General features: G+C 48.1%; 1 protein-coding gene across 3 annotated transcripts in view; it reads left to right on the top strand.

Moving 5' to 3' along the window:
• The window catches only part of CAMK1G (calcium/calmodulin dependent protein kinase IG), a 30,316-nt gene extending 17,689 nt beyond the window's left edge, over positions 1–12,627 (top strand). For 2 of the 3 annotated variants that reach the window (XM_003831205.4, XM_003831206.4), the window contains exons 4-13: positions 1,903–1,977; positions 4,226–4,364; positions 5,012–5,135; positions 6,549–6,624; positions 7,668–7,780; positions 8,539–8,617; positions 10,153–10,240; positions 10,480–10,904; positions 11,473–11,600; positions 11,728–12,627. In XM_003831205.4, coding sequence (XP_003831253.1) covers positions 1,903–1,977; positions 4,226–4,364; positions 5,012–5,135; positions 6,549–6,624; positions 7,668–7,780; positions 8,539–8,617; positions 10,153–10,240; positions 10,480–10,904; positions 11,473–11,563 — 1,210 coding nt within the window. In that variant the 3' untranslated portion in view covers positions 11,564–11,600; positions 11,728–12,627. The remainder of the gene's footprint in view (positions 1–1,902; positions 1,978–4,225; positions 4,365–5,011; positions 5,136–6,548; positions 6,625–7,667; positions 7,781–8,538; positions 8,618–10,152; positions 10,241–10,479; positions 10,905–11,472; positions 11,601–11,727) is intronic. The other variant, XM_055108589.2, reaches the window with a different exon arrangement.
• Positions 12,628–12,881: the final 254 nt, after the last annotated feature.

Below are 12,881 nucleotides of genomic sequence, written 5' to 3'. Positions count from 1 at the left end.
GGTGTGGGGTTGACTAGTAAAGGTATACAGGACAAAAGCATAAAAAGAGACCCTGAGATTGAGCAATCAAGTGGACAACAATATAATTGCTTGGGATGGAGAACAAAGAGGATATGTAGGCTTGGATGAAATAGAAAGAAATTGGTTGGAACATACTGAATATGAGTATCCACCTATCTCAACATGAAGGCATTTCATAACATCCTGGAGACACAGGTCTAGGATCCAGGGAGATTAGGGCAAAGAAAGACTCTCAACTAATTGAGAGCAAGGACCATGTCATTTTTCTTATTAGTGCCTTGTATCAACAGTATTTGTGCTCAATAAATGTTTGTTCATTGAGTGAATAATTGATAAATTAATGTTAGCATTGCCAGCTTCTGAGTATAGTTGAATTCATCAAGAGACAACTGACACAGGTCTATATTTTCTAAAATATCTTAAAGAAGATAGCTACTATTGATTACGTGTTTACTATTACCCAGACACTGTATTAAGCATTATGCATTATCTCCTTTTATCCTGATACAATTCTATAAGAGACACATACTTTTCAGACAAGGAAAGTAAAGATTTGAAAACTGGAATAAGCCAGCTGAAGTTACCTAATTGCCTGAGCTAGATCTGAACCCAGGCCTGACTGACTCTGAGCCTAAGTCCTTAACCCCTGTGCTGCACAGCCAGGAGTAAACTTCCTAGAGAATTTCCTCCTTTACAGGCAGGCACAGCATTGCTGCCTGGCAAGCCGAGCCCCTCTGCTAATATGATTATTCTGCTTGACTCAGTCTCTGAGTAACCCCAAACAAGGGTAATATAGGGCTGGACTTCTCCACCATGATGCTGTTGACATTTTGAACCAGATAATTATTTGTGGTGCTGGGGGCTGTACTGTGCAGTGTTGGATGTTTAGCAGCATTTCCGCCTCTACCCACTAGATGCCAGCAGCACCTTCCCCTGCCCTAGTCGTGACAATCAAACATGTCTCAAGATATTGCCAAATGTTCCCTGAGAGGCAAAATAGTCCCTGGTTGAGAATCACCATCTAAGTCATCCCACAGAACTAACCCTAAAAATAAGCATCTACCTTGCTTCTCGCAATATCCTGGAACACTAATTTTTCAACACTTCCTCTGTGGTTATCCACGAGGAGGCTCAGCTCACCTGAATCCCTCCCATTGTATACAGGTTGAGCATTCCTAATCTAAAATCCAAAATGCTCCAAAATCAGAAACATTTTTAGCATTGACAGGATGCCACAAATAGAAAATTCCACAGCTGACCTCATGTGACAGGTCACAGTCAAAATGCATTCAAAGCTTTATTTCATGCACAAAATTATTTTTTAAATATTATGTAAAATCACCTACCAGCTATGTGTATAAGGTACACATGAGACATAAATGAACTTCATGTTTAGACTTGGGTCCCATCTCCAAGGTATATCATTATGTATATGCAAATATTCCAAAAACTCTTCCAGTCTCAAACATTTTAGATATGGGATACTCAGCCTGTACTTTTTAAATGCAATATTTCTAACATCTGAATACCCACTTTGTAGAATAACCTAGTGTTGGGTACTCCCTTAGCCTTCCTCCATTCTTCTAACTGTCTCTTTTAGTAAAGTTTAAAGAGATTCCTGGCATAACAAGGAAGTGTTTGTTTCCTGAAGGAAGGATGATCAATTATTCATTCAGTAAACACGGACCGAGCACCTCCACAGGAATCTTTTCTCTGGGATTAATTTGTGACAGTCTACTTATTATGAAGGCTTCACAGAGACCTAGTCTTCCTAAACATTGCCATCAAAAGCCTCCAACAGAAACTTTTGGGCTAGGTCTGCATTATTTGTCTGTACAACCTGAACCACACACCTTTCATCATGCATTTTATTTTTCCCAGGATCAAGCATGAAAACATTGTGACCCTGGAGGACATCTATGAGAGCACCACCCACTACTACCTGGTCATGCAGCTGTAAGTAAAAGGTGACTTGCTTCCTTCACAGAGGCCTGGTGGGGCCTGGGAGGCCTACAGGAGGTTGGTCGCTGGTGAGGGATGGACAGCAATTCAAAGACAAAAATTAAGACTTCATTCAGGAGGCTCAGAAATGCCAAGGGTCCTTTTAGACTGAGTGTGCCTCTGGTCATGGGCAGGTTCTATGTGGGCCACACGGTAAACCTGGGCTGATTACTAAGCTCCTTTGCACCAGGACAACCCTATCAGTGGTTAGAATATTTCCTACCAGTCAGCAAATAGCTGTGACCCCAACCCATCCATGTCCTTCTGCTGCCCCACCCCTCCTCGCCCCTTGCAACCAAACGACCGAAGGGGTAATGCCAGACTAACAAGGAGTCACTAGAACCCTCTTCTGGCACTGTGGCTTCAGTTCTTTTGGACCAATACATGTTAATCAAATTGGATAGTAAATGTTTTAACATCACTCCAGCATAAAATTACTGTAGGAGCAGAAGCCACAGGTAGATATATTTCAATATAAAGAAAGATTTTCCCAAAACAGAGTCACCCAAAGTTAAAGACAGGCTGTGATTGTATGTGTCCATCTGTAGGACAGAAGTGGTGCTTCATTAGCAAGGTCTCTGCGTCATTGCTGCATCCAAACAACAGCTCTGCCTGACAGCAACTGCTGTAGAGGTTGGTCTGTGTTCATAACGGCTCAGCATTGGGCTCAAAGACACTTCTGTTTATAAAGTACACACACACACACAAATACACACACTTGCACATGCACAGACATACACGCACTCACACACCACTCTGCAATCTCAGCGTGGCTGGACACAACGTGGTTTTTGGCTGATGGGCTGATTACTAAGAAATTTTAACGAGATAACTCAGGCCTAAGCACCTGATTAACTGGGGACTTATCTGAGGACCTCTAAAGAGAGGTAGCAGGCAGTCAAGGGAGTGAGGTGGAAAGGGCCCCTAGTGGCACTAACAAGTGATCAGGGACCATCAGGCACTACAATGAGGCCAAGCCAACAGGATTAGCACACAGTAATTCAGAAGGCAGGGAGGCAAGGAGATGGGAAGAGTTGGATGTCCCTGAGGAGACACTAAGCCTCCTCAGAGCATAGCTCCAGGACTCAGGCCCCTCAGGGTTAAGAATTCACAGCTCTGTACAAACAGTGTATTTCCTACAGGCCTTCAGCTATTATAGGAGAGCCCAAAGCCTAAAGACCAAAAGCCAAAGAGCAGGATGAGGTAAATTTTGATTGGAGAAATTATTTTCCCTCATCACTAGTTGGGCATGGATGGCCACATCTAATGTCATGGGACAGTGGTAAGGGGGACTAGGAGGGTGAGAGGACTGGAACCCCTGGATCATGGTTGAAATCGTCTGGGAATGCTTATCTCAGAGAAGACAAGCCCTCCGGAGAGCATTTCACTATCTTTGTATACTTGAAAGGTGCACGGGAAAGGCTGTTATTCTTGTTCTGTGCAGTCCCGATGGGTGGAATTGGTAGCACTGGTAGAAATGACAGGGCATCAGGTTTCAACATAATGTGCAGAAACATTAGGAATATGCCAAAAAACACTCTGTCTTAGGAGGAAGAGTGTTCTCTGACACTTATGTGTTCTAGTACTCACTAGAAAACTTCTAGGCAAAAATACAGTAGATGGTATTCACGAGATAGAAGTCGGACTTGATCTTTAAGCTCCCCTGGGTCCTAAGATACTCTACCATTTGAGTCTCAAAGCACCCCTAAAGCCCTACCTGTAATTCCAGCTTTATGAAGCCCAATTTCCCAAAATGAGAAAAGAAATCTTGATATAAGTATGGTTAGTCTCACTTGCATGCCTTCTCTTTCCTACTTTGCTTAATTTCTGTGTTACCTCTCTCTTTCATCATGGCTTCCTGTGTCATAGGCCAGGAAGGAAGGTGGCTAAGAAGTGTGTCCACACTAAGGGATTATTGGCTTCTTGTGCAACCCCAACCGGAAGCATTTACATTTTAAAGGAAATTTTCAGAGGGACAGGTCAATGCTTGGCCCAAAGAGATGACTGCCTAGTGATATCACTCCAGGTACCCAGAGTGGGTGTTCTGAGACTGGAGTAGTCCTGCTGGCAGCCCTTCAATCACAGTTCATGGGCGCCTGCCTGTTCCACTGTAGCTGTGTCCCCCAAGGTTTCAAAGCAAACACCTTCTCATTACTTTGAGTGAAATGAGAACTGAATTCCTGTCTTGATCCTATGCCCACAGTGTTTCCGGTGGGGAGCTCTTTGACCGGATCCTGGAGCGGGGTGTCTACACAGAGAAGGATGCCAGTCTGGTGATCCAGCAGGTCTTGTCGGCAGTGAAATATCTCCATGAGAATGGCATCGTCCACAGAGACTTAAAGGTGTCAAGGCGGGAGTCCTGGGTGGGAAACAGATAATGACCCTTAAGGAAGCTGCATGGGTCATGGGACATCTAAGCTCCATAAAGTAAGAGGGTTGGACTAGTGACTCCCAAGGCCCCTTTTGCCCTTAGATTCCTTAAACAGACCTTGGATGAGTGAAAAATGGTTACTAATTTGCACCTCAATCTTTTCCTGCAACTTTCACTATGCCTTACCCTATTTCAATACCAAAATAATACACACATTTCTTACATCCAGCCACAGTCAAAACCCAATGCAACAAAATATTTACTGAGGGCCTACATTGTACTAGGTCTTGCACTGGACTCTGGAGAGATCAGACACCATTAACCAAAGATTGGTTCCCTCAAAACACGAACAGGGGTAGTTGGAAGTGAGGGAAGGAAAGGGTGAGTATATTAATGTTTACAAGACTGAGCAAAGTCAGAGCCATAAGCAAGATGCAGAGTACTGGGGTGCAGGTGTGAGGGTGCAGGTAGGAGGAAGAAGGGAAGAATGGGGGAGGATGAGCTGGCCTTGAAGTCAGGAGCCCAGGGCTCATCTTCCTGTGAAATTTTGTATCAAGGGGAAGGAAAATACTTGCTTCAGGTGGTTATATCCTACACTACATATTTTTTCTCCTACAGCCCGAAAACCTGCTGTACCTTACCCCTGAAGAGAACTCTAAGATCATGATCACTGACTTTGGTCTGTCCAAGATGGAACAGAATGGCATCATGTCCACTGCCTGTGGGACCCCAGGCTACGTGGGTAAGTCTGGGGGCAGGAGGAAGGTTGACCAGTTGGCTACATTCAACCGCATGCCTATCATTCATAGAAAGGGGTGATTCTGAGAACATAGGGTTCAACTCAGGGGCTATCCTGGTAGGACATCCACTTATAAAGTTTAGGGCCAGCCAATTCATCCATCTCAGGATCTATCTCTACTGCTCCCAAATTCTACATTTTTAAAGACCGCCTACCCCTGAGCCCTCCAGAGTCCCTGCCTATGCTTTGGCTCTCATTTCTGCGGATAGACTTCCAGCCTTTGTCTTTCCAGCTGGACCAGGGGCAGACAAGATCACAAACCCAGAGATCAGCAGAGAGCTGAGGGGTTGAGCACCAACCCTACTCCTTTCTCCCACTCTGAAGGAGACATTAGCCCCTAGTTCTTGGGAGCCTGGAAGCACAGGATATTGAATTTGGGCCTGAGGAACCCAGAAATGGGCTCCTAAATGTCCACCCAAGGAAGCACTCTGGGAAATTGGCAAAGGTGGAGCTTCCTGCTTGAACATCCCTGTAGGTTTCCAGGGTCCCCAAAAAGAGTGAGAGCAGGCAGGGCACCTGGAAGAGTATTCCTGGGATCTATAGGAGACAAAGTTGAAACTCAGAGCATCCGCTCCTGTCCCTTCCCCCTTCACCAGTCATCACCTGTTTGCAGTTGGGTAATGGGAAGCAGAGCTCTGACTCAAGAGAGGGAATCTACCCTCCCAGAAAGGCAGGTCATTCACTCATCAGTAGGTATTGAGTCCCACCAGGTACAAAGCTCTGGTAGCTGCAAGAAATACAGAAGGCAGCTCTCTACACCCCACAGGGCTCCTAATCAGAGGAAGTCATGTCTCATGCCCTCTGAAAGCTCTCTATCTGATGGGACAGACTAAATGCCTCCCCTCAGAAGGTACCCACAGTCTGATGCGAGACATACTGCCTTTGCTCTGGGAGCTCCTAACCTAATGGGGGTGACTCAGTCTCTGCCTCCCAGAGGCTCCCAGTCTAGTGGAGGAGAGACAGTCCTACACTGAAGATCTCCCAGTCTGAAGGGAGAGAGATCACACTTGCCCTGGGAATCCCCTATCTGAGTGGGGAGACAGGCCCTGCCTTCAGAGAACACTCAGTGTAATCAGGGAGACATAGCCCTGGAGATCCCCAGTCCAACAGGGGAGTCATCGACCCTGTCATGGGGAAACTCACAAACTAATGCAGAAGTCACAGTCTCTCTTTTCAGGAAGATTTAGTCTTCCCAGAAGAGACAGAGCCCCTACCCTTAGGGAGTTTTCAGTCTCCTAGAAACCCCACCATCCCATGGTCTTCCCCAGACCTCTTCTCTAAGCCTGGCCTTCAGCTCCCACCCCAAAGCCCTCTCCTCTTGCCACCAGCCCTGACTCTGCCCTTGGTCTGCTGCAGCTCCAGAAGTGCTGGCCCAGAAACCCTACAGCAAGGCTGTGGATTGCTGGTCCATCGGCGTCATCACCTACATATTGTGAGTAGACGCTGGCCTGGGTTCAGCTGATGAGAAGTCTTGGAGCCTGCTTACCCCTTCTCGTTCCCTCCCCTGTCTCAGCTCCTCCTCCAAGCACGTGCATGTGCACAAACAGACACAGGCACACGGGCACACGGGTACACACACACGCACACACACACACATACATGTACACACAGCTTAAAAACTTCCTCTCTCTTCACCTCCACCAAGTTTTAAAACAGAGCTCAGTGTGAATCCACTGCACAGCCACCTGGCACTCCCTCCTCTTGCACCCCTGCCCCTTTTCCTGCCTATAAATGTGTTGCATCCCACTCTGTGGAATGAACAGTGAAAAAGAGAGAGGCTAAGCCAGGCTTGGAAGCCAGGTAGACCCTCTGTTCCTACATCTCAGCTTTCCCAAGGCAAAACTGTGGCATGGATAAAGCTGGTCAGGGCCTTTCCTTTTCGCTCCTCTCCACACATTCCCAAGCTCTCCCTTTCCTAACCTGCCCATCACCTCTTCCCCACCATCCCTCCTCACCTATAGCAAACTTTGCTCTTAGGAAAATAACCTGGTTTCAATTATCTCCTCCATTTATGTTGAATAAGTACTCTCATTTATTTACTCAACCAATATTCACTGCCTATCTACTCTGCATCTATCCCTGTGCTAGGTTCTAAAGAATCCAGCAGTGAACACAGCCTAAATAAATCCTTCGTCAAACTTACATTCAAGTAGACAGTCTACCATCTTTCTTAAACATATTTTATATAGCATTCATAAGTCAGGGAAAGTACAAGGAGAGGTGGCAAGGGTTTGAGGGCATAATGTACACAGGGACCTTCTAGGGATGACTGTGCCAAGGCTTGGCACTTGCATAAACACTTTATGGGACCTGTACCATTCTTGAATTTGAGGCAGATCTGTGTCCTGGTCACACCACTGTTCTGGGACCTTCAGTGCCCACCTGTGTATACAGTGGGAGCTTGGGGGAGCAGAGAGGCTGGCTCAGGGAGGACAGGTTTGTTCAGTAGTATGCCTCCTTCCTGTCCTGCTGCAGGCTCTGTGGATACCCCCCATTCTATGAAGAAACAGAGTCTAAGCTTTTCGAGAAGATCAAGGAGGGCTACTATGAGTTTGAGTCTCCATTCTGGGATGACATTTCTGAGTCAGGTAAGGCCAGTAGGCATGAAGGAGAGATAACAGGCTCAAGGTAGAGGCTGCCAAGAGAAATGAGCTTAACAAAGGATGACAGTCCTGGCTCTTCAAAGTCCCTGGGGATCTTACAGAACAGGCTGCCAAGGAAAGTGGAGAAATCTTCATCTGCTTCAAAGACCCAATAAATTATTTACATCTAAGAGCTATGCTTTTGTTTTTCTGGAGGCAGAACCACAGTATGCCTGAAAAGGAGATGGGGGGGCAGTTTAGAAGATGGGCCAGGAGGGCAGAGCCAGGTGGTGAGGGGAGAGTTCCAGACAAGAGCAGCAAAACTAAGGGGTTAGATATCAAGAAAGAGCATGCAATGTCTATGTGTGAGAGAAGATGATCATTACGTGATTGTTGGACCTCTTAAGTGGAAATCAGAGCTGGAACAATCCAGCACTCACATGCGTACCCATGTGCCAGCGCTGGCCCCTGTTTCAGTGCAAACACATGCACATGTGATGTGCAGGCACATGGGGGCCTTGTGACTAGTGATGCTTCTGCAGTGCTGTGTGGGTGAGGCGGCTTGGAGCTTCCCTTCTTTGGTGGTTTATGGTGGGTTGTTGTTAGGTGGTTTGGATTTTTTTTCCTCTTCTAAGACTCTTAAAATTGCCTCTTTGGAAGATCAGCTAAAGATGCATTCACTGCCACCCACCAGCCCGGAAGTGAATTTCCATCAGTCATGAAATCTGGTCCTTAGTCGTCGTGTCTTTGATTACTCCCCTTAGCCAAGGACTTTATTTGCCACTTGCTTGAGAAGGATCCGAATGAGCGGTACACCTGTGAGAAGGCCTTGAGTCATCCCTGGTGAGTGAGACATGGAGTGGACTCTAGACCCCAGCCCTGCAGTTCCCAAAACCATGCTGACTCATTCATATTGCATTTCCCTGGAATCTGCTTGTCCTGATCCATTTAATGATGTGACAAGCAAGGACCATGCCATTGTTCATCAGGCCCAGGTAGAGATTCAAACATTATACAGTGGAGCAGGTTCTAATGCAAGGGTAGCAGCTGGGTTGTCTGGTCAAGTGCAGGAGGCAGGTGCAGCCGAGCGCTGTCATTCAGCACTGGGACAGGGTGCAATGTTCAGTACTAGTTATTTGAGAAGTGCCAGGAATGGGCAACTCTGTCCTGTCCTTTAGAGCTTTGTTTTACTCAGGGATCAATAACTGTTCCAGGTGAAGTGATTTAAGAACAACTGCAAAGCAACCGATTGGCAAAATAGGAAAAAGAAAATCTTAAAATATTTTTTCATGTTACTTCCCAATTCAATTTACAATAGCTCCCCACTTCATACCCCAGCAAGCCTGGATTCCTTTGTCTTTCCAGTTTCCCTAATATGGCCTGACCCTTTATCTCCAGCCTCTTTTCCCAGGATTGCCAGCATACCTCCTCTGTCCAGATAGGCCTGGGAGCTATATCTGTCTCACCCCACATACCAAGCTCTGTCTTAACTACACCTTGGATCAGATCATTCCCACTACCTACAATGTCCTGCCTCTTGCCCTGTATGTAGCATCTTTCAGGATCCAGATCAGTCTTTGCCCTTCCCTGAAGCCCCTGACCCCTGCAGCCCAACCCAATCTCCCCAGTTCTCTTTATTAATCACACAGCTTACCATGTATTACTGCAGTCCATAGCATGAACAACACCCGACATCTAGACTGTAGGCTCCTAGGGGTCAGGGCCCATGTCTCTTACTTCTCGGGGTCTATTAGTAGTTGGCACAGTACTATGCACACAGCAAGTGTCTGAGGAACACTTAGAGACCAGTGAATAAGAGGCTAAGGGGATAGGAAAGGGGCAGCCTGTACCAGATGGCCTTACTGAGGAAGGCTTCCAGGAGGAGGTGGGTTCTAGGCAAGGTTTTGAGCTAAAGGATGGTGACTACCCCAGTGCCCTGTGATGCTGGGTCCAATAAACTTTTTCTATAAAGCATCACATAGTAAATATTTTAGGCTTTCCTGGCCATACTGTCTTTATGGCAACTACTCAACCCTGCTGTCACAGTGCAAAAGGAGCCACAGACAATACCTGAATTAATGGGCACCACTGTGTCCCCATAAAACCTTATTTACAAAAACAGGCAATAGGTCGATTTGGCCTATAGGCTATAGCTTGTTGACCTTGCTCTAAAAGTTTTTGATTTTGCCAAAGCTAAAGCCGACTCTTACTTGCCCAGGGGCACGGAGGAGCCCTGCTTGCAGCCCTTTCCTGCTGTGGGCTGTCTTTCCTCTGCGCACTCTATCCAGCTCTCACCTAGACCTGCAGGCACCCTGCCCACTCCCTGGATGAGTGTAAATAGCCACCCAGTAGCCAGGTGTCCCCTCTTACATCCACAGGATTGACGGAAACACAGCCCTCCACCGGGACATCTACCCATCAGTCAGCCTCCAGATCCAGAAGAACTTTGCTAAGAGCAAGTGGAGGGTGAGCTGTCCTCTCCAGGGGGTGGGAAAGCTGTTCTGGGCCCCTGGAGGCTGGGCTGGCAGGGGCTGACATAAGGGCTTTCCTTGGGATGTCCCAGAAGGCATTGGAGCTCCCTGTACCCTCTCTGGAATGAGAAGTGGGCACCCAGGTTTCAAGAGGCCACAAGGCAAAGGGAAAGTTTAAGCTCCAAGGCCCTCTGAGGTTGCAGAAGGCCAGAGGCTGCTCTTGTGTCTCCTTAGCAAGCCTTCAACGCAGCAGCTGTGGTGCACCACATGAGGAAGCTACACATGAACCTGCACAGCCCGGGCGTCCGCCCAGAGGTGGAGAACAGGCCGCCTGAAACTCAAGCCTCAGAAACCTCTAGACCCAGCTCCCCTGAGATCACCATCACCGAGGCACCTGTCCTGGACCACAGTGTAGCACTCCCTGCCCTGACCCAATTACCCTGCCAGCATGGCCGCCGGCCCACTGCCCCTGGTGGCAGGTCCCTCAACTGCCTGGTCAATGGCTCCCTCCACATCAGCAGCAGCCTGGTGCCCATGCATCAGGGGTCCCTGGCCGCCGGGCCCTGTGGCTGCTGCTCCAGCTGCCTGAACATTGGGAGCAAAGGAAAGTCCTCCTACTGCTCTGAGCCCACACTCCTCAAAAAGGCCAACAAAAAACAGTACGTATTTTTAGCCAAAGATGGAGCCCCAGCTTGGGTCTGAAAGAAATCGGCCAACAGGACTGAAAGAAATGGACACAAAGGCCTCTCCCACTCATAGGCAGCTCTATAGGGAGGGATGAGTTCTGGATGAGGGGGCAAGGAAAATGCTTCCAGCCCTGTCCCCATCACTTACTAGTTGTGAGGCCATTGACGAGTCAATGTCTCTGCTTCTATTTTGCTCACCTGTAAACTGGGTTGAAGTCTATTTACCCAATTAGCCTGCCTCACAGAGGTACTATAAAAGGTTAGTGAAGCAACAGAGATGATAAAAGCCCACAGAAAACTGGGTATTTGCAAGTGGTGAGCATCAGATTCCCTGAGTTTCCAGGGCCTCTGTGCTTTGCAGAAGGAAGGGTAGGGGGGCTTGGTTATCTTTATCTTTTCTGCAGGTTCTTGAACTTTCTGAACCTCATGAGGGGAGAGCTGAGTGGATGCCACAGGCACAGAGAACTACCACCTCTGCCCTGCCCCATCAACTCTTCTTCCCTCAAATACTTCAAAGGTTGTTGCTTCATTTCCTTTCTAGGAACTTCAAGTCGGAGGTCATGGTACCAGTTAAAGCCAGTGGCAGCTCCCACTGCCGGGCAGGGCAGACTGGAGTCTGTCTCATTATGTGATTCCTGGAGCCTGTGCCTGTGTCACTGCAATTTTCAGGTTAGGAGGGTCACAGTGTGAGGCTTGGGGAGAGTTTCTGTCCCAGAGGAGAGCCCCATGCCAGAGTGTGAGTGATGGGGTCTGAGGTGGCAGCCCCCTCCTCACTCTGAGCCCCTTTCTCTTGCAGGAGACATATTCAACTCCTCTGCTCTTCCAAACCTGGTGTCTATCCGGCAGAGGGAGGAAGGCAGAGCAAGTGGAGCAGGGCCTAGCAGAAGCAGTTTCTGGCCAGAAGCACCAGCCTGCTGCCAGCGGGGCAGCCCCTCACAGGAGGCCCAGGAGGGAGCCCCAAGGCGTAGAAGCCTTGTTGAAGCTGTGAGCAGGAGAAGCGGTGCCCACCAGCTTCCAGGTCTCCCTGACCTGCCTGCTGTATGCCCCACACCCTACGTGCCGTGGCTCTGTGCAGTGTACGTAGATAGCTCTCGCCTGGGTCTGTGCTGTTTGTCGTGAAAAGCTTAATGGGCTGGCCAGGCTGTGTCACCTTCTCCAAGCAAAGCCATATGGAGCATCTACCCAGACTCCCACTCTGCACACACTCACTCCCACCTCTCAAGCCTCCAACCTCTTGGCCAGATTGGGCTCATTAATGTCGTTGCCTGCCCATCTGCATGAATGACAGGCAGCTCCCCATGGTGGTCTGCCTGTGAGCTCTTCAAGTTCTAATCCTTAACTCCAGGATTAGCTCCCAAGTGTGCTGAGACCCAGCCAGCACACTTCTGGCCCTTCTCCCTGCCTCAATCTAAAAGCAGTGCCACACCCTCCAAAGTGGAATGGAAAGAAGTTCATGAGTAAGGGCTGCAAGGAATTCTTATCCTGGCCACATGCCCTTCGCGCACACACCCAATGGGGTTAACCTTGGAAGTTGACTATTTTAATGTCTGCCAGGAGTTCTAATCCTGCCTCTGTTCCCTTTTCTCTCCCTGAAAGTCCAGCACACCATTCTTGTCCTTCCCCAGTTTCCTCGCCCTCCACCCCTCCAGCTTCATGCTCAGTGTTGTGCTTAATAAAATGGACATATTTTTCTCTATGAGGCTTCATTTGGTTCTTTCAAAGTCAGGAGCAGTTCAGGGACTTCTGAGCATGTCTGGAGTAGAGAGTGCATGGATGGCTGGGGTCAGCAAGGAACCAGCAGTTGTAGCTGATGTGCATACAGATGTGCATATAGCTGAGTATATAGTGCTCCAGGCACTGGACATGAGTTACATCATTAACTCATTACTTCTCACAACAACCCCTTGGGACAGGTTCTGTTGGAACCGAGGCAGTCTGGCTTTAGTGGCC

The sequence above is a fragment of the Pan paniscus genome, chromosome 1 (genome assembly GCF_029289425.2).
Source record: "Pan paniscus chromosome 1, NHGRI_mPanPan1-v2.0_pri, whole genome shotgun sequence".
NCBI lineage: Eukaryota > Metazoa > Chordata > Mammalia > Primates > Hominidae > Pan > Pan paniscus.
The sequence above is the reverse complement of the archived record's forward strand: the minus strand, read 5'-3'. Positions and strand labels throughout refer to the sequence as shown.